Here is a 23,432-nt window from a genome sequence, read left to right as displayed (position 1 = left end):
AGCGAAATGTTAAAGCGCTCTCCTGCCAGCTGGCGGATGTCCTGTCGTTTCTGCAGATACTGATGGACAGGGGCCTCGCATTCAGCACTGTTAAGACATATGCTGCAGCTATCTCATCCTGTCATCAGGGTTTTGGAGATAGATCTGTTTTCAATCATCCCCTCACAAAACGTTTTCTAAAAGGTGTCAGGAGGAACAGACCTGTGTCCCGCCCGCTTTTTCCCCAATGGGATCTAACGGTGGTTCTGCGCGGCTTATCTGGAGCTCCATTTGAACCCTTGGACCAGGTCTCACTCATGTCACTTACAACTGCCTTGCTGCTGGCGCTGGCATCAGTTAAGAGAGTGAGTGACCTGACCGCCCTCTCAGTGGCTCCCGCATGCCTCAGGATCCGGGAAGATGGCAGGTCTGCTGTTTTATGCCCCAACCCAGCCTTTGTGCCCAAAAGCATTAATGCTTCCTTCAAATCCAGGTCAATTTCATTGGCTGGACTTTTTCCTCCTCCCCATAATTCTGAGGAGGAGGCGGCTTCGCACCTTCTCTGCCCGGTGCGCGCGCTTGCACGATATGTGTCACGCACTTCAGGGATTTGTCGCTCACAAAACCTGTGTGTGCACTACAGGGAGTCTTCCCTTGGTCAGGCGCTGTCGGCCCAGCGTCTTTCACACTGGCTGTGTGACGCCATTTCCCTCGCTTACACATCATCAGGGCAGGATCCCCCTGAGGCACTCAGGGCTCACTCAGCCAGAGGGATTTCCTCTTCTATGGCGCTCCTCAGTGGTGTGTCAATGGAAGACATTTGTCAGGCTGCTTCATGGGCTTCACCCTGTTCCTTTACTCGTTATTATTTACGAGATGTGTCTTCAGGTTCCATCACTCGTTCAGTGCTTGGACCCCAGCAGGCTAAATGAATGCTTATGGCACCTCATTGGCCTTGCTGAGATGGATTTCATCCTCTTGTGGATTATGTTTTTTAGTGGGGGCCCCTCTTTTATTGTGGCTGCCTCAGTCTTTAAGCCTGGTCTGAGGCTGAACGTCCCCCACTAGAGGAGATTTGATTGGGTGTGTCCATTGGTTGTGTTAACCAGTGGGGCGTAAACCCATCCAGCTGCGCTTTATTCCAATAGCAGCTAGCTTAAGGGCTAAGACTAGACGAAATAGAACGTTGGTTACATATTGTAACCCCATATTCTATGAGTCTAGTCGCAGCCCTTAAGCCACTGGCCCCACTGGTTATGATGGGAATAAGAGCCATTGGAGGTGAGCAGTGGGGTCACTGCGGTTATATACCACGAGGGGGCCCACTATTGGTGGGCGTACATTTTAGCTCTTCATGATTGGCTAATGCGGAGATCATCCTTCCAATAGCTGCTAGCTTAAGGGCTGCGACTAGACTCATAGAATCTGGGGTTACAATACATAACCAACGTTTCTCAGCTGCATTTTAGTCACATGCCGCCCTCACCACGCCCACTTACTGCCATAAATAGTTAATGCAAAGTGCCTTGTGGATCTCATGCATATACATAAGCCGGCTGTTGCAGCGCTCCGCCAATGACATGGCGACCATAGATCAAGGCAGATCAAGGAATTGCAATTTCACAGAAGCAGAAATTGAGGTACTTGTGGGTGAGGTGGAGAAATGAAAGGAAGTACTTTTGCAAAACAAATAAGAGAAAATCCACGGAGTGGCACAGTGTTGCTGAAGCCGTCAACGTTGTGAATTCTTCAGAGAGATATGTGGCGTATATAAAAAAAATGGTCCAGCCGGGATTCAATCCCCAGACTCCCGGGTGAAAGTCACACGCGTTAACCAGTCAGCCAAACAAAGATCTCCCCGTACAAGTAGCCAGGGCGCATGATCAATCGGGTCACAGTGACAGCACGACATTCTGTCTCAATCTGTCCCCCTGCTGATATTCTGCATTCCATATTCTGCTCTTCAGGCTGTGTGTGCGTGCATGTGTGTGTACGCGTGCGTGCGTGTGGGGGGGTCTTGTTCTGTGTGAAAACGAAGCAGTACAAGTGATAATGCAGCAGGATTTCGTAATTTTATCCTCAGCAGCAGCACTGCAGGTGCTTTCCATGTCCAAAATGTGCGTAAGCCAGGTCCTTAGTCTACTTAAAGTTGAGCACATTTTTCCACTAAGTTTTCTTTCATAAATCCCAAAGTTTGCGTGGAAAGTTGTTTACGCAGTTTTGTGTGTAAGCAATCTTGATAAATGAGACCCCAGGTGACTGCAGGAAGCTGGAATGCTTGTTTTGCATCTAAGACTGTTCGGTGGTTCTTAAAAGAGCCACTGTATCTGATATCACTCGCAAGCGTTGCAGAGAGGCTTTGACCATGAGGTCAGAAGATGGGATGGTCTCAAAATGCTTGCTCACCCGGTAGGCCTGGTCGGGAGGCAGCTGAAGACTCCTGTATATATCAACTTTGTTTATAAATTTGGCAAATCAGGATTTGACACGTTTGAAGGCATTACCAAAATACCTCAGAAGTCACTCCTTCTCGCAGATACGTACAAAGAGGGATTAACCCTTCGTGTGAAGTGAAAATGTTTTTAAACATTTATGTGAAGTGAATGTTATGTTAAAACCTTAATTTTAATCTTATGATGATACTGATAGATTAACTTATTAAATCAACAAATGCTGATCTGGTGTAGTTTAAGATCTGAAATGAATCATTGCAGGAAATATCCTTGATTAAATGCACAGATTACTCAAACGTTTTAGGATTTAAACATCTTGACCATTCAACACATTTGATTGTTTCAACCTATAGCTTAAAGTCATATATGATTCAAGGAAGATGAACTTTATTCAGAGTGCAAGTGCAGGAGTCTCTGCTTGAGCCCTTGAGCAAAGGTATTATGGCGTCCTTGGTCAGTTGCACATTGCATATGCCTGTTTCTTTCTTGGAGGCCAGACAGATGTAATGCGTCCCTGGATGTGTGACACAGTTTGTGGCTGCAAATTAAAAGTTAATTTCTGTTCATTTTAATGAAAAACTTGACTATTGGTACACTACAACATCAAAGAGACGGATAAATCAAATTATAACTAAGGAGCCAAACTTCTAAAGAGATCCAAGGTGACCTTCAATCTCAAGGAACATCAGTGTTGGATCGCAGCACCCGTCACTGTTTGACCCAAAGTTGACTATGGGAGATGACCAAGGAGGACATCATTGTTGAAAACTAATCATAAAAAAGTCAGACTGGAATATGCTGAACTACATGTTGACAAGCCACAAAGCTTCTGGGAGAATTTAGACAGATGAGACAACAATAGAACTTTTTACCAAGGCACATCGGCTTTATGTTTACAGACAGAGAAATTAAGCATATCAAGAAATTGCCTCTATTGTGAAACATGGTGGAGGCTATTATGTTCTGGGGCTGCTTTGCTGCATCTGGCACAGTATGTCTTAAATCTGGGCAGGGTACAATGAAATATCAAGACTATCGAGGGTTTCTAGAGAGAAATCTGCTGGCCAGTGTCAGAAAGCTTGGTCTCAGTCGCAGGTCATGGGTCTTGCAACAGGACAATGATCCGAAACACACAGCTGAACACACCCAAGAGTGGGTAGAAGACATTGGACTATTCTAAGGTGACTTTCTATGAGCCCTGACCTCAATCCTATTGGGCATCTTTGGAAGGAGCTGAAACATGTTGTCTGGAAAAGGCGTCCTTCAAACCTGAGACAACTGGAGCAGTTTGCTCATGAGAAATGGAACAAAATGCCTGCTGAGAGGTGCATAAGTATCATTGACAGCAACAGGAATCATTTGACTGCCTTAAAAGTTTGTGAAACACAATATTAACTTAGGAGTACCCTCATTTTTGTCCAGATCTGTTCTATTAGTTGATTTTTTTTAAATAATTCAGTTGAAGCATGGTTGAAAAGCAATGTCTGACTTTCATTGGTTAAATTTCATAGAAATTTTTTCATCTATTTTTGTAAGTTTCAAGTTATTTTTGTGACCATTGTGGGTATTTCTATAATTGACCGAAGGGTTCCAAGAACTTTTTTTCCATGTCTGTATATTAGACAGACTAATTACTTGCAAAGCCAGATATTTAAAGCCTTTCATTGTTAAAATTGTGATGACTACGGCTTACAGTTTATGAAATCCCAAGTAAATTCAAAACCTCAAACTAGGGCTGGACAATAAATAAAAAATGTATCGTTATCAAAATTGCTGACTCTTTATCAAGAATTTTTCACATTTCAATAAATTTGATAGTAAAAAATGAAAAGATGTGTTCAGATTGGCAACATTCATGTCCCTTTAAGAAGCGGTACCACAATGAGTCACGTAAAAATGTGACTCAAGGTGGACAGCTCTACCTAGTGGACAACTTGATTCTGGCATATCTGTAGTTATCATCCATTTTAGGGGCTGCATGACTTAATTTTTTTTTAAGTCGACCATCAAGTAATGAAAATCGAGTTGACTTCGACTAGTTGTTGATGACGTCATACACCTGAAGCGGCTAACACTGATGATGGGTGACCAAGCGTCTGGAGCGCATCAACGATCAGAGCTTTGCATGCGCAAGCTGGTTATGGTTAGGATGGGGGCAAGGGGAAGGTTAAATTGCAAGAGGGGAAAGGTCACAATTCGGTCAAATGTCCGTTTTACGGTGGGCGTCAGATACCGATACTGCATCTTGTCGGTCATTATCAAGTGACAGCGACTAGTCGTTAAAAGGTATAAAAAGTCACTACAGAGCAGTGAAGTCGAATAGTTGATACAACCCCTAGTCCATTTATCATTATGGAGGCGAAATCCTCTATATATCGTGATATTTATTTTAAGCCACATTGCCCAGCTCTACTCAAGCTATTAGATTATTGTAAAAATGTTCAATATTCTAGTCTCACTCTAATCAGCTAATGAATCTTGTCATGGAAAAAATTATGATTATTAATTCTTGATCATGGACTAAATCAACTGAAAGTAAATGTATTGTTCTATGCTTCCCTGCATGCTCACTTACTCAGACACACACACATTCTGGTCTTACTCATTCACACACCGACTCTCTCACACGTTGACCTCACTCCCATTCTTATCTTACTGTTTAAATAAAGTCTGTGAACAGATGTTCGGGGCATTTGCCTCAGGCATCTTGCCAGAGTTATAACTGACGTGTTGTTCATTGTCTCCTCTCTTCACTACAGGAAATGGGTTATTGATAAACATATTGATAAAATCCATGACAAATCTAAACACCTCCAAAGCGTTCATTAGCCTTTAGATGGTTTCTCAGTCTAAACTTTATTTCTGACAAAAATTGAAATTGGCACCATAGTCTTTTTTTTCTCCCCCAAGTTTCATTTGTTGATCAACACAAGCATGTGTACAGTGGCACAAGGCCAGAATATTTTTTAGAAAAAGCTACACTGGATGTGTAAAATGAGTGAAAACAGACTGGAAAACAAATATAAAGTTCTCGATTAGTTTAAAATATATTCTTCTTAGACCGGAGACTTTTGGCGGTTGTTTTTGTTATAATCATCCTGTTTTACTATTTGTTCTCCACTTGATGGCGCAGGAGAGCAAACAATCAAAGCTTCATGAAGCTTTGGCTTGTGTGGAATCTCAGCAGCACTTCTACATTTATGTATTTCACAAAACCCATACATTGTAATACACATTAAATATTAAAATGTTCAGCACAGAAGCAACAGAGGCCAGTGTTATAAAATAAACAGAAGGCACTGACAATTAGCTACTCAAGTGCGCATGTGCAAAACCCGTTTATTGATAAAATGAGGTCACGAACTCTGACCCTCCCTCAAACCGTAGCAAATACCTAAAATATTAATTTATTAAACTAAAGCAACACGCTTATGGCATTCCAGATTTCTAAAAATATTAGAAATTTTATCTGCCATGTGCAAATGAAAGGTTGTTGAAAGAGAAACGAATTAGCAGTAAAACAGGAAGGAAGACAGTGGGTCTGCGGATAGGAGCTGCTACCGAGTAGCAAACACAGCTAACTTAGCACCGTAGCAGTACGGTCTTGGATCTTTGTATTATTGCGCATGGTAAGTACACATTTTAAAACGTGCATGCATTGACATGATTTTCTTTCTTACCATATTCACTCTTTGGTTTGTGTACGGTTGTTCAGAAAACATTAGGATAATAATATTGTTAGCAGAAAGGCTAGTTAGCCAAACATAGTAGCCGCTTATGTGGCTGCTGTGCTAGCGTTGCTAATTCGATTTTTTTAAATAAATCACTACGTTTTTAATGAATGTGATAACAGCGAGATGTATTGTTAAATCTTTATTGGCACTGGTGATATGCCAGTCGCAGTGACGAGTCCAGTTAAAGATATAAAACGTTTTCGGGTAATTCCCATAAACGACGTCTCTCCGTTGATTCTTCGGTATTACGGGCCTTCAACCTTAACGTGCTTTAACCCTTCAATGTTGACCTTTCACCGACAGGAAAAGAAATATCTTTATCTTCCGTATAGATTTTAACCAGCCGGCTGTTAGCATCGTGTTTATGTTAATTTTGTGTTTTTGTTGCTTATTATTTGTTGTCACCGTACAGCACAATTAAGCTGCATTTTGTTACCAGCTAACGTTCGCTTGATCGCTTTTAGGCCACAAACATTTATTTGACACAGCGGTAATAAACTTGCTTGACAGCTGATTAATGCGACCAGGTCGTTTCATGAATTATGAATCAGATTGCCTTTTTAAATGGAGTACGCAAGAACTGTTCAGTAAAAGACAAACACTAGTACATAAACAAAAAACAAACTAATATCCTCACAAAATGTTAGATCCACTTATTTGTAAAGTGGTCAATTAAAAAGGATGTTTTGAGTGAGTTGGCTCTAAAATAAAAGTATTTACTTTGAAAGTAATCCTTTTAAACGTACCCATGCTAATGTGAATTTGCTGACACCTGCAGTTACAAAAAGCTGTTAAAACTAATCGGATTTAGTTGGGGTGATATAAACATAATGAGACTAGAGTACTCTATATGCCTTAATTTGATTATTGCTTACTGAGTGTCAACTTGTTCAGGTCAAAGTAATCAGAAAAGGCCTTTCAGTTTTGAAAAGCTTAACCAGATTACGGTCAAGCAATTAAAAACACAACTTTGTGAAAAGTTTTAATTTTAGTCATTTTAAAGCACATTGCTCATTAGAGGTGCTGAAAAAAATCGATTCAAGTCTGAATCTGGATTCTAATTTATAAAGATTCAGAATCGATTCCAGGAACTCAAATGTTTGTCATGTTACAGGTTTGAGATGCACTTTTGTATGTTTTTTTTTTTTTTTTTTTTTTGGTCTTTGTTAGGAGAGTTAGTACTCCGTTTACTTTTGTGGTCCCATAAATTGGGATGATTTATTTTTTAATCTGCTGATAAGTGGGGAATAAACAGGTTTAGGACTCAAATGTTAAACTTGTTTCCACAGACACTTAAAAATTATTTGACTGTATTACTTTCAAAGCTACTGTTAGGTAACTAAAGGTTTGTTATATTTTACAAGGTAAGCAAAAATAAATGTTGCCTTTTGGTCAAAAGATTGTTTCTGTTTACAGTTTTAGAATCACTTTAGTTTACCTTGTAAATTAGCTTTTTTTAGCATGACCAGTTTAAAGTAAAATAAATAATTTCCCATAGCTTTAACTAACTTGCACGACAAAGTAGTTAATCCTGGAACTGACACTCTTTGTTAATATTGATTGTGAATCGATTTAAATCGAGAATCGATTCTGAATCTAATCGGCACCCCGAGAATCGGAATCGAATCAAATCGTGAGTTGCTCTGAGATCACATCCCTGTTGCTCATGTTTTCTTTATTGTATGAGTAGCTGCATTAAAATAATCCCCAGATTGTAAAATAATGAGTATCTGGTCTCAAGCGTAACCAAAAACGTTTGAATCTTGTGCAAAAGTTCATTTATTTCAGTAATTCTACTTAAAAGGTGAAACTAATACATGAGAGAGACTCATTCAATGTAAAGCCAGATATTTCAAACCTTTATTTGTTATAGTTGTAATGATTATGACTTAAAATTTATGAAAGCCCCACATTCAAAATCTCAGACAATTAGAATATTGTGAAAAGGTTCAATATTCTAGACTCAATGTGTCACACTAATCAGCTAATGAATCCAGAACCTGCAAAGGTTTCCTGAGCCTTTAGATGGTCTCTTGGTCTAAGTTCAATTACTGACATAAATGGATTTTAGCACCATATTCTAATTTTTGAAGTTTTCCCAGCATACACCTGTTCTGCTCCACTGGTGTGGACACCTCATGGGACACTGATGTGAAGGCGTGTGCAGTATTAGAATGGATGGACAGTCTCAAAGGATTCAGCTCATTTCTACAGACAACAGCATGGCTTTAGGACATCGAATCCAGGTAAGGATTTCATTGTAGGAACCTCACATTTATTAACCCCTACCCCAGAGTTTGCATAAAACTAAACTATTGTAACGTCTGCTTTAAACGTTTTACGTAACAGATTGTAACAGATCAGCAAAGTGGACAGAAGATCCAGATCGTCACTGCACTCGAGCCGTCCTCTCCTGGAAAGCAGCAGTTTATTTTAGCAAATGCCGACTATTCGCCAGGTGGAAAGGTGATTCTGGCCAAGCAGGAAGGCTCGCCAAACAAAGTGATCCTTACTGCTTCAGACGGGTCTGGGGTCAACCAGCTGCTGTTCACCACTCCTGAACTGGCTGGACAACAGATTCAGGTCTGCCTGAAGATGTTGGTGACCTTCGTCTGTGTTTGGATTAAAAACGAGAGAGGGGGGGGGATTTTTTAAAGCTCCTGAGAGATTTTACGTAAACATTTTTACTGATTAAATAATATTCTAATTTTCTATTTTGTGTTACTTTTCAGTTTGTGACTGAAGGCTCAGATCAGTCTATTGTCAAGCCCATTGTGGAGTATTGTGTTGTCTGTGGGGATAAAGCCTCAGGTGGGAATTACACTTAAAAATGAAGTCTTTCTTTTTGTAAATAAAACACTAAACACAATTCTCTTCTCTTTTTTTTCCTCCTAGGGCGTCATTATGGAGCCGTCAGCTGTGAGGGATGTAAGGGCTTTTTCAAACGCAGCATAAGGAAGAACCTAGTGTACACGTGCCGAGGCTCAGGGGACTGCGCCATTAACAAGCTACACCGAAACCGCTGCCAGTACTGTCGGCTGCAGCGCTGCATCGCCCTGGGCATGAAACAGGACTGTAAGGGACTATAAAGCTGGGTCTATACTTCTGTTAGCACAAAGGTTAACATGAATAAAGTCAGTTGTTTATTTTTTTTGTGTTCCAGCGGTGCAGTGTGAACGAAAGCCTGTTGAAGTTTCCACTAGAGAAAGGTCAGCGAATTGCGCCGCCTCCACAGAAAAAATCTACATCCGCAAGAACCTCTGTAGCCCCCTGGCTGCTATGCCAACTTTTGTATCCGAAAAGGAAACTGCCCGGTAGATAAAACTCAACAAAACACAACAGCTCACTTTTATAACAGTCTGAACAAATCTTTACATTTTTTATATTTAATGATAAATAAAGTTCCACAGACAAAGAAATCATAACATTTGTTGTAATTGTATTTAAACCTAAAAGCCACCCCATTCAGTCAGCGGTGATTCTTCTGTGAGGTTAAATAAAATCACGCCTATGTCTTTAGGTCTACGAGTTTGCTGGAGTCGAGCATGCTGCTCAACATTCAGCAGCCCTTCTCCAAGCTGGAAAACACCATCCTGATTCCTGCCTCCCCTGAAAAAGTAACACAACTACGGAGTTATATTTCGGTCATGTAGAGTGCTGAGTCGTGTTTGGACCAGTTTGGTAGTAACTGTCCCCTCTTCTGCAGGATGACCCGTCTCAAGGGGACCTTGGTACTTTGGCAAATGTAGTTTCGTCCCTCGCCCACCTGAACAAAACCAGGGAGCCGAGTGACAGCGAGAATGACCTGATGGGAGTTGAAACGCTTAGCAACGGGGACAGCTCCATGACAGACATCCAAGCCGATGAGCAAACCGCGAGTGAAATCACCAGGTTAGAGTTGATTTAAGGAATCGGGGATTAGATCTCAACCATTTTTTTCTTCCATAACTAGGTACATGCGCTTGATGTTTCCAGAATACCCAGGGCTGTTTTTTCATTTTTGTCATGAAGCTTTAATAGAATTACTTCCATGGCCATGTGGTTTCTGACTCCAGCCTGGTGGACATAATTGGATTCATACATGTTCAATAAAAACACACAGTTGTCCATGTCAGGGTTGTATTGTAGTGCTTCGACTTCAATCTGTTTGATTCCTTATCTTGAGCATTGTCGTTTGTTCAGAGCTTTTGACACGCTCGCCAAAGTCTTACACAACAACGACGGCTCAGAGGGAGAGTGCCTGGAGACGACCATGCAGCTGATGTCGGGGGAGCAGTCGGGTCCCGTGGTAGAGCTGGAGGGGCCTTTGCTCTCTGACATCCATATCCCTTTTAAGGTCAAATCAGAACCACTGATCCGTATTGCTCCCTCTAAACCCAAACATCTTATGTTTTTCTGTATTTATGATTATTAAATTAATTTCTCCACAGCTTATGATGCCTTTGCCTGTGCCAGAGTACCTCAATGTCAACTACATCTGTGAGTCAGCGTCCCGGCTACTTTTCCTCTCGATGCACTGGGCGCGCTCCATACCTGCCTTTCAAACCCTAAGGTGACGCTTCTCTTCTTTGTTTTGTTTACCTTGTAACCGATTGCTATTCAATTAGAGTCGTTTTTGTCAAATGTATCCATGTTCATGACTTTATTTTTTTTTCCTTTTCAGTGGTCAGGACAATGACATTAACTTGATGAAAGCCTGTTGGAATGAACTTTTCGCTCTGGGTCTGGCACAGTGTTCCAGTGTTATGAATGTTAATACCATCCTAAGTGCTATTATCAACCATCTGCAGACCAGCTTACAGGAAGGTATGAGGGCTCTGCCTGTTTCTTGTCAAAGCTGCTCTCGTCTGTCCTCAAAACTTGTCCTTTTTTGTTTTTGTAGAAAAATTGTCCCCAGACAGAGGGAAACTAGTGATGGAGCACATCTGGAGGATGCAGGAGTTCTGTAACAGCATGTCCAAGCTATCTCCAGACCCTTATGAATACGCCTACCTCAAAGCCATCGTACTCTTTACTCCTGGTATGTGGTGTTTATTTTATTGTGTTGATTGTGTGTACACGTTTCTTACCTTGCATTATTTTGTGCTAGATCACCCAGGCATAGAAAGCATACCGCAGATAGAAAGGTTTCAGGAAAAAGCCTACATGGAGCTGCAGGACTACGTTACAAGGACGTACCCAGAAGACTCTTATCGGTTTGTAGGCTTTTACCTTTTACACTTTTCCGTAGAGCCGGGGGAGCAGTGGTACATCAGCAGATGTACTTTACAGAGTCGGCCAGATTGGTGATGGTATCACAGATGTTCTTGCTACATGTTTGAATCCCGTATCTCCTTTTTGCCTCATTACTTCCAGGTTATCCAAGCTGTTGCTGCGTCTTCCGGCCCTCAGGCTAATAAACGCAGCTGTCACAGAGGAGCTGTTCTTTGCTGGGCTCATTGGCAACGTGCAGATTGACAGCATCATCCCTTACATCCTCAAAATGGAATCCACCGACTACAACAGCCAAGCCGTGTCTGGCGTCTGACGAAGTGTGCCATTTGTCATAGCGATATTGGATTGGGAAAACTTGGCAAATAACAATTCCGAGAAGTCATCAGACCAGTTACTGAGTGGTTATAGCATAGTATTCTTATGACTTGGCACTTCTGAAAATCATTCTAAACTTCTAACTTCTCAGTAACCATTAAGAGGAGCTCAGCTCACACGAAGGACAGATAAGAAATGCTCTTGAGGAAGTGAGCCTTCCAACCTTTGTTCAATCAGGAATCAACCCTTAAATCCAAAGCAGATTTAGCTTCTTATTGAATTGTATTTTACGCTGCATAGCCTACTTTTTTCTGACGATCTCATTTGTACTTTGAATGAAACAGCATGACTTTTTTTACAGCTTCTCCCACGTAGCCTGGCTTTTAGTTTGAGTATCATAAGGCATGAAAAAATTGTAAATTCATATGTGAGATATTATCATTTAAAGGTCATCACCTTTTATACTAATTTGTCAAACGGATTGGCTACATTACTCGTTAACTATTGGGCTTCATGTCAATCTGATTTAATTGTATATACATTTGTATATAGAAAGCAATGAGAAAACTAACGGGCAACATTTTGTCATTTGTGTATTGTATCATCCTTTTGGACACTTATCTGTATAAGAAATATGTTCATGCCATTGGAAAATAAAAACATCTTTTCATAGTTCTTCTAGTAATTTGACTGTATTAACCCTCTTGATGCATGAATTATGAAATTTTAGACCGTGATTTTTTAAACAATTTTTTTCATTCATCTTTAGGTGTGAATGAAACAAATTTCAACAAATATTTTTTGTACCATTTTGTTAATTTACAAATACTTTATAACATGTCCATCTCAGTGGACAGCGTGCATTCTGAACATGAAATATGGTGGCTTGACTTACTGAAGTCCAAATGGAGGGGCTCACATGCAATAAAGTCTTTAACAGCTGTGCTTAATAGCAAAAATAAAGAAATAACAATTTTGAGTACCTGTCCACTGTAGTGACCATTATGCATCAAAGGGTTAAAATGTTGGATCATGGCTTTCCCCACAAACCTTTCACTGTTTGTGTGTTGCTGCTGGTGGAAGTCTGTTGTATGTCTGTTTTTAAGTGGTGAGAAGCAATCTTTCCCACCTCCTCCCTCACAACTCGTCTTTCTAAGAACCAATTACCTGACTTATAAGGACCGTTCCATAGAAAACAGGCTGAAGCTTTTTTGTGTGTGCTTGTAGCAATATACTTTACACAGTTTGAGGCTCATAACACACTTCTCAGAATCTGACCTGACAGCAGATTGTTTACATGCTCTGCCAGTATTAATAATTCAAAATCTGTATTACCCCAGAGAGTTATTGTTGGGGTGTCGTGTCAAGTGACATGAAGGTGGAAGTTGTTCCCGGGTGCTGTACACCAGACTAAACCTGTTATTAGCTAGTGAATTTTTAATTGGGGCTCAGAATGGGACGGCGTGTCTTAAGTTTCTGTTGCTTTAGTTTCCCAGTAAACTTCCAACTAATTAAAGACTGATAGTGTTAAAATGAGATGAAGGGATGAATGATGTAGCCTGCTGCTGTTTTTAAGTCTTTTGTGAAGCGTTTCCTATCGCTAACACTTTATTGACGTTTGAACAGAAATATGTCCACACTGGCTGAGAAGAGTATACATTTAGATAGAAATTCGTGTGGGAAAATGAAAACTGCTGGGTATATGTACATATTTATGCACATTAGCAGTAGCATAGCTTTTAGCTGCCAATGTAAGCTGATTTTATGATTCTGAATTCTATTCAAGCAATTTGTAAGGGGTATTCACTGTAAAGGTCAGTTTAGTTACCTGAAGATGCTCCGTAAACATGTGAGGAACGATGGTGCAGCTGTCTCGCACAGATACGCATGCGCATTGACAGCCTCTCCTTTTTCAGCTGAGAAAAGTGGGCGGAGTTTGCTCTCACACTCGGTTGTTTTGCGCGTGAAGAAGAGCCAGCGTGAGTGAGGGAGAGAGGTGGACAGACGAATCCGGGCTGACTGGGAAGAGGTTCTGACACCGTAGTGGGGTTCCGGTAGCCTCCTACAGGCTCCAGATGGGAGGTTATTATGCCCGGCATAAGCGTGTCCCTGCGAACTTTGTCTGAAGCGGAGAAGCATCTCAGCAGGCCGGATGGTGAGTGGAGCTTTTAGAGTACATTCTATTGTTAAGCTGTCCAAAACTCAAGACTGGATCAGGGGGTCTCAGTGGGCACTGTACCGTTGTCCTAAGAGTTTCACGAACGCTTCGTGGCGTTAAACATCTAAATTTCTTCCAACAAACATCGCAAGTGTCCGGGTATAACTTCATTTGGACGCATATAACATCTCCTGTAATAAGGTGTAATAAATAAGTTTAAACTACATTAGACGATGTGCTGAAGACGCAGCCATCGTAATAAGTGTTCATACACGATTAATTAAGCTATTATGGATTAATACTTAGCATGTTTATATTTTTATTATAGCGTTAGACACAGCTAGCCATGCAGTTAGCTTAAAGTTGTTAAGCAAACATAATCTCAAAACACGTGCTACATAGTAACGATGTCATTTAGTTTGTGTTTAGGTTTTGGTGTGAAAGGTTTAGGAATCACTTCAGATTAAGACTTCTTAGCCATCAATAATCTGATCAAATCCATTTTAACAAATAACCCTAACCCATGTAAACAATCTCCACCATAATGTAAAGAAAAACATCTGAGTAACATTTCATAAAGGTGTTTGATTGTTCAGTGGCTGGCCCAGTTAAGGGGTAGGAGGGAAAACAGTAATAATGTGCTTTTGTGCAGTCATTACTCTCCAGACTGTGTCTAATTCACTGAAACGAGGAAGATGAATGTAAAATATCCCATTTCTAAAGTTTGTTATCTTATTAGAGTGTGTTTTGGTCACATGTAATAAATCTTATACATTTTTTAAACTATTGCAGCCTAAGGGTTACGAAACATCAACTGATAAATTTATCATGAGTAAAATGTGCCTATAACGCAGGTTGGTTTTCAGCAGCAGTGACACCATGGGGTAAGAATGCTTGATGGTTGAGCAACCAGAAAGTCTTCTAACTAAACCTCCAACATGAGCTCAGTCACCTTTTGTCCCTACAAGTGATGCCTGACCAGATGTTAGATCACATCAGCATTAATTCATACAAGCTGGTAAAGCTGAGATAGAGCCTCAGACATTCAGACCAGCCTGCAGTGTTAAATAACCCCTAAATCTTTTTACCCGTGGCTGTGTAGTTTTGTGCTTTTCCTCATTCTGTTGGCCGAGAATGACATTCCAGATTTGTTCCTCAACGGGCCTTTGTGCGGCAGATATAGTAGGCTAGAGGTCAGAGCTGATGTAACATTTGTGTTTTCATGACTTGGTTCCTGAAATTCTTGTTAACTCTTACCATCTGCGGACATAAAACCTGTTTTACCACAATGAACTTTTTTTTAAAGCAGGGGCTTTGTAACGTTGATAAAATCAAACAAAAGGACAGACATCACGCATCACTCCAGCACTCTCTAATGATGCTGAGCTGTTTAATGGATGCTTTTTTTCGCTGTTAGTCCTTTACCTTTCATGTCTAATGAGCTGCTTTATCTCTCACCAGCTCGGACGCATAATTGATTCTATTATTCTTCTCATTTTGAATCATTACATTGACTACACCTGCATATTTACCGTAATTGAATCCCACTCAATTCTCTGAGCACTGGTAGTTTTAATGGGTTATTGATTTAGTTCTGGGCCAGTTTGTGCATGAGGTAACCGTGAATAAGCCTTCAGCCATTCACTCCCCTGATCTCATAGGGATTATTCATTCAGGAAACTGAAGACCTCAAACCCTCCTTCTGCTCTTTTTCCTGCTTTTATTCGAGTGAGGCGGATTGTTTGGCCTCCAAGGGAAGAAAGAATTCAGTTTGACTACATGAGCAGCTGGAATGTAGAGTGGAGGAAGAAGAGGTGGTGTTGGGTCAGCTCTGAAAATGAAAGATGTGCTCCTTGTTTTTCCCCCTCATCTCCCCATGTGAGCCCTGACTGGGAGAGGATCCATGAGGATCAGTTTGGGAATACCAATCAGCTCTGCAGGCTTCTCCCCCCTCTGTGGCTCTGCTCTCTGCTGAAGGGAGTTTTGTCCCATCTCTTTGAGCAATGCCAGTTCTGTTGAGGATCTGTGTTCATGTGCAGCACACCAAGGCCTCGTTGTCTGTGTCAGTTTTCTTTAGACCACTGCAAACACCTGTGCTTGTATTTGCATGTCTGCAACCCCCCCCCCCCCACACACACACACACACACACACACCTCGTGGTGTCAACAGCCTACATCAGCAATGGAGACTGCCTAGAAGCACAACTTCCTCATTGTGCTTTGACAGCATGATTCCAATTGCTTTCTCCCCAACAAAAACCGAAAACAGTCTTAGTAAGAAAAAGGTTATTTTAATACGGCTCGGTTTTTAATCATTCGTGAGCTGTTTGTGTTCACTTTAGCATAAAAATCAAATAACCAACTACGTCATTGATCCAAGAGAAAGAGCACACTGCAGTGAGAGATAAGCACCATCTGCAGGTTTTATCCACTCCTGTGATTTCAGCCCCAAACTGCTGCTTGGATTTAGGTTGATGGTTTCAAAAGCAACAATGCAAAGCTCTGCCTTGTTGGGGGTCCAGATTGGGGCTAATTCAAATGGATCTTTATGTTCTGCTGTGGAGAGAGCGATCACATTAAATGGGTCATGGCATTAGACAGACGCTGTGTGGTGTGTGTATGTAGGGCAGCAGGAGGTGAAAGGGGGTTCATACAGGACCGAGGCATCGGAGGCACCCCAGAGGATGGGGTTTGTACAGATGATGCAGATGCAGCCGAGTTTGATTTCACAAACTCAGTCTCTTTCTCTTTTCCTACTGTCTGATTCCCAGTGAGCCTAACTCTCGTGTAAAAGTGAATCAGACTGCACATAAGGGGTTTAAATGTCAGAAAAACAGCAACAATTCCTGTAGTTACATAAGATCTAAGTGTTGCTGTGTGATGGCTATAATTACTGCCTCTGTTTGAAGAAATAGAATAAAGTTTCATTGAGCTAATGGCTAATTTCTGCCGACTTAAGACAGCTCATGGATTTCAAGGCTTTTAAACAAGCTTTGTGTGTGTGTGTGTGTGTGTGTGTGTGTGTGTGTGTGTGTGTGTGTGTGTGTGATTTAAATCAGTGGGTTATTAAAAGGTTTCTGCAGAACTCGATGAACAGGTGTGTTACCTATCGAATCAGGTGTGTTGGAGCAGGAAACAGCTGATGAGTGCTAAAGTTTACAAAGTGAATATTAGACATGGGAGTTTGTTTTGTTCCTGATTTTACTCGATGCTGTCTTTTTGTGTATTTTGCTTATTTGAAAACCGGAAATATCTTTGTGAGCAACACACACCAGTCTGACTTTAACTTCCTCCTGAAGGAGGATATTAAGCTTCTCTTGCATTTGTACAGAAAACAGGTTTGACCAAAGGGCCGTGACGGAGTGGTTTAGATCAGGCTCGATCTCTGGGTGGAGCTGAGATACTGTTCAGAATATACGTCAGCTCAGTGAATTCATGCACTGCAGCCCGGTCCTGGACCGAGACGAGGTGGGACACAACAAAACGGGCTTTTCTCTCGGCTAAGAAAGAGTTCTGTGTTCAAGGAGGACAGATGCCAGAGAGCGTGGGGCCGAGGCGGAGGCTGAAACACCCCTGGCACGCTTGAAACAGTCAGCGCCACATTCTCTGTTTTACCAATATACATATTATCAGCTGTTTATAAAGTACAACCGTAGAAACTTAGAAATGACACGCAAAATCTCACGCAGCATTGCCAGATCTCAACTGAAGTGTTTTAGCTCCGAGTTAAAACCAAGTTTAGCTCAACATCTCTAATATTTACTAAGTTAAAGCCAAGCTTTAACTGTAGTTGGCTGTGGTGACCAATTGAGTTGGTGTCAAATTCAAAAGTTAACCACTTGTAGATGTACGTCCATTAGTTCCTGTCTGAGGGTTCAATTACACCCTGTCCTGGAGAATTGAACAAACACACACACACACACACACACACACACACACACACACACACACACACACACACACACACACACACACACACACACACACACACACACACACACACACACACACACACACACACACACACACACACAATCATTAAACTACTCTATATTCCTAAATATGCCAAAATCTGAGCTTCACCAAAATTGAAATAACTACCATCCTCTAGAGAAAAGAAGTCTTTCTCACTTTAAAAAAATAAATGGTTTTGATATGGCACATTCTGAAGGACAATCATAATGTTTCATACTGTAAAAGGAACAAACACTTAGAAGTGGTCATCCTCACACACACACAAGCCTAGAACAGACATTTATCGGACAAATTGACCGTGACTGCATCAGCCCATCAACACGTTCATGCAATCTGTATCAATGTTTGATTAACCGTCTCAGGCTCAAAATAAGTGTCGATAAAAGGACGAACAACTAAGTCCTTCAGGGGTACTTCTGAGTTCAAAAATGCTCATGAAATACGTATGTGGAGTAACCAGGTAGGTAGGTTTTAACGTTGCAAATCTGCAACGCCTGCCTCCAGAGGGTTAAAGCTGTGATAAGATAGGATCTTCTCTGCTGAACGTGTCCATTTTAATCTTATTTTATGAATTAACTGTGTACCAGTGAAAATCACCCAGCCTGTGGTCGACTCAGCCTCATCTTCTCATGATTGTCATGTGTTAGATAGCGTCCGTTTGTGGTTAACCTCAGCTGTATTACTCAGACGTGAATGTACTTAGCTTGCAAAACATCTTTTTCGCAGTGATGGTGAAATACTGCCAGAGGATTACATCCTAAGTCTGCTGTGAGCTGTTTATTTGCTTGAATAGACGTGTTTTATTTGTTAAGGATTAGCACAGCTTTGTACCACCCTCAGCGCTTGTTCTTTTTGCTGAAGGTTTTATCAGCTTACTTCCTGTCAGAGCTCTGCTGTTGCAGCAGTGACTCGGTTGGGAACTTAGTGCAGTTTCATGGAACACCCCGTTTTAAAAACCAAATTCTCTTTGTCTTTTTAGTTTTCTGGTAATCGAGCGTTTTCTCGCCTCCCATCAGAAGTAATCGTGCTCACTTGACTCTTGTCTGCAGTCTGCTGCAGAGGAATCCTATTTAATTACTGCATCTTTAGTCTTGTGCACAACTTACAATGGAATCAAACATGCATGTATTCTATTAATTTAGGGTTTTATGTCTAAATTTGTCACTACTTCACTGCCAGGCTGATCCATGAAAAATTTTTAGTGAGTTTCAGATTAATTTACCATCTTTGGAACGTGTTTTCACTAATAAAGAAACACAAAAATAGAGTTTTTATAGAAATCTCCATGGGAGGTTAACAAAAACCTACACGTTTACCATTTCCATTTACTTTGTCGCAGGACCGGAGCACAGAGAGCGGGTTTTTCAGCCTGCCTCTCTCAATACGTCGGGGTTCCTCAGTGAACAATCTGGATGTGGACCTCCCTGATGGAAGTTCCCGCTCTGGGCTCGGCCTGGAGGTTCAGCGCAGTCATTCCTGTTTGGACAACCTCCAGCAGAAGATCCTGAAGGTGACGGAGCAGCTGAAGATTGAGCAAACGGCCCGAGATGAGAACGTGGCAGAGTATCTGAAGCTTATGAACAGTGCGGACAAGCAGCAGGTGGGACGCATCAAGCAGGTGTTTGAGAAGAAGAACCATAAGTCGGCTCAGAACATTGCACAAATGCAGAAGAAACTGGAGCAGTACCATCGAAAGCTGAAAGACAGCGAAGCCCATCTCAGCCATCCCCCTCGCTCCTCCTCAGTCAAACGCAGCACCATACCCAGGGAGTCCCCCAGAGAGCTGCTGAGGGACATGACCGGCAGCGGCCGACACCCCACCATGGACAAGATTAAAACCATTGGACCAGGAGTATCCCTCTCGCCTCCTTTCTTCTTTAACAAACCCAGAGAGTTTGCCAACCTGATTAGGAATAGGTTTGGCAGTGCTGATAACATAGCCCACCTAAAAACCAACCTAGACAACTCCTGCCCCTCGCTGCCTCCAGAGAATGTGGGTAAAGGCCTGAGTAGCAGCACATCTTTGGTGGGAAAGCCCAAATATCCCAGTGATGATGAGTGCTCCTCAGGCAGCACCTCCTTTTCAGCAGACAGCAATGGGAACCAAGCTGTAGGAGGAGCAAGTGGAGGACAGGGACAGCAGGCCGAGGGAGACGTCCACGGCAAACTGGACCTGTACTATGATGATGTGAGGGAGATTAAAGACACCCAGAGCCAGATGGAGGAAGACATTGAGGAAATTAGGACACAGTTCAAGAAACATTATGATCTGATGAGTCAAACACTACAGGAGGAGAAATACAGGTGTGTGTCTTACCGTTCTTTCCTTGTTTTCAGGATACAAATTTAAAAGTAGTTGTAGTGTTTTCTAAATGGTGCATTTAATCCCACCAACACCTTGTATCTTGACTGAAAGGTACGGGCGTTTGGAGGACCAGCTGAACGACCTTTCAGAACTTCACCAACATGAAATGACCAATCTGAAGCAGGAGCTGGCCAGCATTGAGGAGCGGGTGGCCTACCAAGCTCAGGAGAGGGCCAGAGACATACAGGTAAGTCATTATGAACCAGTATGTTTATGAGAATAAGTCCATCTGTTCGTTTTTGGGCACTTATCAGGGTTTGGGTTGCGGGGGCAGCGACTCCAGCGTCTTCCCAGCAACCTCCACCAGCTCCACTGGTGGGATCCCAAAGCGTTCTCTGTCCAGCATGGAGACATAACGTGTTCTCAAATATTCCCCAAAGCAATATAGAACAATAAAGTTAGGCCATTTAAAAACGTGGCCAAGTCTTTGTAAAACTGATTATCCTCTCCTGTCCATTTAGGAAGTAAACCCTGGGTCCATACCACCTCGTTTTCAGCAAGAAAATCCAGTGCTTTGTGAAGCATATTCAGAGGCATGCCAGGCCTGCTGGCGGAAGTAGTTCCTCATATCTTCGGTGTCTTAACCATGAAACATTCCTTGGGTATGGAGGTGGTGGTCGTGTGATGTCATTTTTGTTGCAGTGATGTTGTGCAACCTAAAACCCTGGTTATTTACATCCACAAATGGTAAATGACCTGTAATTGTATAGCGCCTTCTTAGGGTTCCCTCCAAGGCGCCTCACACACAATCACCCATTCACACGCTGGTGATGATGAGCTACATTGTAGCCACAGCCGCCCTGGGTCACACTGAAAGGGGCGAGACTGCCAAACACAGGCGCCACTGGTCCCTCCGACTACCACCAGCAGGCAAGGTGGGTTAAGTGTCTTGCCCAAGGACACAACAGCAGCATTCTCTGCAGGGAGCTGGGATTGAACCTACAACCTTAACATTACTGGACAACCCGCTCTACCTCCTGCGCCACTGCTGCCCCAAGCAAAGGCAGCATTCACAAATCTTCACCTTGGTCTACATTTTTGAAAAAAATCCCTTTTTTGTGTTGCTTATCTTCACTTTCATGTGAGTGACAGGCCGAACGGTAGGAGACCTAGCTACGTGTGTACAGGGTCTTAAACTCCTCCACTTGATGTAGGACCACTCCCCTGACCTGGAGTCAGCAATCCACCATTCTCCAGTTGAGAACTATGGCCTCAGATTAGAACCCCGCGACATATCTGCAGCAACACTGATATCGGCCGATGTTGAACGTATCGTATTGGCTGGATAAATGAATCTGGGCTGATATTTATAACAGATTTATTTCCAACTCGTTGCTTACATCTTTGTTTCAGGAGGGGGAGGAGGATGTTCATGTGGTATTTGTGTGATGCAGGGAGGGTATTTGCAGCAGACACACAATGTGGTTGGTTTGGTCACTTTTTAAAGCCTACTAAATATCGGTTATCGGCCATGACAGCAAGGTGGACCAGATCAACTCTCTCTCTGTTTGGAATCAGTTCAATAAAGAAACACCGACCTAATCTGTTGTGTTCCAGGAAGCCCTAGAGTTGTGTCAGACCCGCGTGTCGAAGCTGGAGCTCCACCAGCAGCACCAGCAGCAGACGGTCCAGCTGGAGAGTCCCAACGCGCGTGTCCTCCTGGGAAAAAGCATCAACATCATGCTGGCCGTCATCACCGTCATCCTGGTGTGCATCTCCACCGCGGCCAAGTTTGTCGCCCCGCTGATGAGGAGCCGGTACCATGTGGTGGCGACTCTCATGGGGGTGTGCTTCCTGACTGTCTTCTGGAAGAACTGGGACCGTTTACAGTTCGCCATCGACCAGATGTTGGTACCTGCCTAGAAGAGAAAAGATCACTCTTAGTTATTAATGATGTAGCTGTTATAATGTGGGGATTGGTTTTACAATCCCCAGAAAATATGATTTATTTTTAAGAGGTTCGTGTTTTTTAAAGACAGCGTGGGTTTTTTATTTCCTTACATACATTACATTCTCTAACCTGAATGTTTTACTAACAACCAACCAACTATATTTATCTAACAGAACATGCTTGTTATTATGAAATCAGTCATAAGAAAGGTAGATGAGTGTGTTTTTACAGCAGATGGATACAGTTGTCTGATTTTATTCCAGCTGATCATGTGGCTCCCGTCAGCCTTGACCAAAATAGATAATTGGTTATTAATTACATTTTTATGTTTTTTTTTTATTATTTCCTCCAGTGAGGACAGAACACATGACTTTTCTAGACATAATCATTTGTAAAAAATAAAATGTAAAAAATTAGTTTTACTCAGGTTGTTTTGTCTGATGCTGACATTTTTTTTAAGTTTGTTGAAATTTACAAAAGAGCAGAAAGAAGAAATCACCTCATCTTCAACTCTGAAGAAATTTTCTGTTTAATTGTGGTTAAGTTGTTGTTTTAGACTCAGGTTCCGAGTTTATAAACCAATGCTCTCCATCCCTTGTCCTCAGGGGTATGTTTAGGTGTTTCCCTGCTCTAAAACGCATGATTCAGTAGTTGGTTTACCTGTTTAGCAGGTCTTCAAGATCTGCAGACAGGTAGAAACTGATAAGACAGCAAAACTGATTAAATCAGGTTTGACGCAGTAGAGAAACCATTTAGAATATGCAGGATGGTGGCCCTCAAGGACCAGAATTAGACACCCTTGTATTCTAACCGACCCACTGCTGTTGAAAACCACATTTCTGGATGGCTGCTGAATCTGGGATCTTTTTCATCCATACTCCAAAGGTGAGAGCTGAACTGCTTCTTCACTTCTGAAGCAACACATTTAAAAAAACAATCTTGGGGCTTTTAAGGTCTTTAGGGCATCAAGCTAGTTTTTTGGGTTTGAACAATGGTGTCTTATCACCTGTAAATTCAGAACTGTAGTTGGTCAAATGCTGGGCTATGCTAAGGAGAGTTTATTACTAAAATCCAATTAAGATGGTGAATAAATGCTGTAAAAAATGTGACAAGCATTTGACTCAAACGGGAACCAGAATAAGAGACATCCTTAAATCTGACAACAAAGACAAAAAAACGTCCATATTAAAAACACAGCAGATGGATAGTTTTCTGATAAAAAAAATATATATATATATATATATGCACAGTGGGTATTCAGCCCCCCATACATTTTTCACTCTTTGTTATATTGCAGCAGCCATTTGCTAAAATCAGTTACATTTATTTTTTCCTAATGTACACACAG

General features: G+C 41.8%; 2 protein-coding genes across 6 annotated transcripts; both read left to right on the top strand.

The window, feature by feature from the left end:
- Nucleotides 1-5,856: 5,856 nt before the first annotated feature.
- nr2c1 (nuclear receptor subfamily 2, group C, member 1) lies at nucleotides 5,857-12,367 on the top strand. 4 transcript variants are annotated; one of them, XM_015964146.2, is made up of 14 exons: nucleotides 5,857-6,061; nucleotides 8,269-8,412; nucleotides 8,516-8,632; nucleotides 8,899-8,977; nucleotides 9,062-9,241; nucleotides 9,330-9,480; nucleotides 9,687-9,783; nucleotides 9,873-10,057; nucleotides 10,349-10,502; nucleotides 10,597-10,718; nucleotides 10,830-10,972; nucleotides 11,049-11,186; nucleotides 11,256-11,361; nucleotides 11,522-12,367. In XM_015964146.2, the coding sequence occupies exons 2-14, from the start codon at nucleotides 8,341-8,343 to the stop codon at nucleotides 11,691-11,693; spliced, it is 1,716 nt and encodes a 571-aa protein (XP_015819632.1). In that variant the 5' UTR covers nucleotides 5,857-6,061; nucleotides 8,269-8,340; the 3' UTR covers nucleotides 11,694-12,367. The 4 variants fall into 4 exon arrangements, with proteins under 4 accessions (XP_015819632.1, XP_070406769.1, XP_015819630.1 ...); XM_070550668.1 differs by having other exon boundaries at nucleotides 8,516-8,749; nucleotides 9,330-9,375; XM_015964144.2 differs by having other exon boundaries at nucleotides 8,516-8,749.
- Nucleotides 12,368-13,645: 1,278 nt separating this feature from the next.
- LOC107388585 (transmembrane and coiled-coil domain protein 3) lies at nucleotides 13,646-22,506 on the top strand. 2 transcript variants are annotated; one of them, XM_070550669.1, is made up of 5 exons: nucleotides 13,646-13,842; nucleotides 15,587-15,593; nucleotides 19,168-20,132; nucleotides 20,245-20,380; nucleotides 21,751-22,500. In XM_070550669.1, exons 1-5 carry the CDS (start codon nucleotides 13,784-13,786, stop codon nucleotides 22,054-22,056), a joined length of 1,473 nt encoding a protein of 490 aa, XP_070406770.1. In that variant the 5' UTR covers nucleotides 13,646-13,783; the 3' UTR covers nucleotides 22,057-22,500. The 2 variants fall into 2 exon arrangements, with proteins under 2 accessions (XP_070406770.1, XP_015819629.1); XM_015964143.3 differs by lacking the exon at nucleotides 15,587-15,593 and having other exon boundaries at nucleotides 13,681-13,850; nucleotides 21,751-22,506.
- Nucleotides 22,507-23,432: the final 926 nt, after the last annotated feature.

Source organism: Nothobranchius furzeri, chromosome 4 (assembly GCF_043380555.1).
Source record: "Nothobranchius furzeri strain GRZ-AD chromosome 4, NfurGRZ-RIMD1, whole genome shotgun sequence".
In the NCBI taxonomy this organism is placed as follows: Eukaryota; Metazoa; Chordata; class Actinopteri; order Cyprinodontiformes; family Nothobranchiidae; genus Nothobranchius; species Nothobranchius furzeri.
This window is presented reverse-complemented; position numbering and strand designations above follow the sequence as displayed.

Coding starts and splice junctions, on each gene's coding strand:
- LOC107388585 (XM_070550669.1), top strand. CDS start 13,784: ATGCCCGGCATAAGCGTGTCCCTGCGAACTTTGTCTGAAGCGGAGAAG. Junction 20,133..20,244: donor CTACAGGAGGAGAAATACAG/GTGTGTGTCTTA, acceptor CTTGACTGAAAG/GTACGGGCGTTTGGAGGACC. Junction 20,381..21,750: donor AGAGGGCCAGAGACATACAG/GTAAGTCATTAT, acceptor GTTGTGTTCCAG/GAAGCCCTAGAGTTGTGTCA.
- nr2c1 (XM_015964144.2), top strand. CDS start 8,341: ATGGATGGACAGTCTCAAAGGATTCAGCTCATTTCTACAGACAACAGC. Junction 9,784..9,872: donor TTCCTGCCTCCCCTGAAAAA/GTAACACAACTA, acceptor CCTCTTCTGCAG/GATGACCCGTCTCAAGGGGA. Junction 11,187..11,255: donor CATCGTACTCTTTACTCCTG/GTATGTGGTGTT, acceptor ATTTTGTGCTAG/ATCACCCAGGCATAGAAAGC.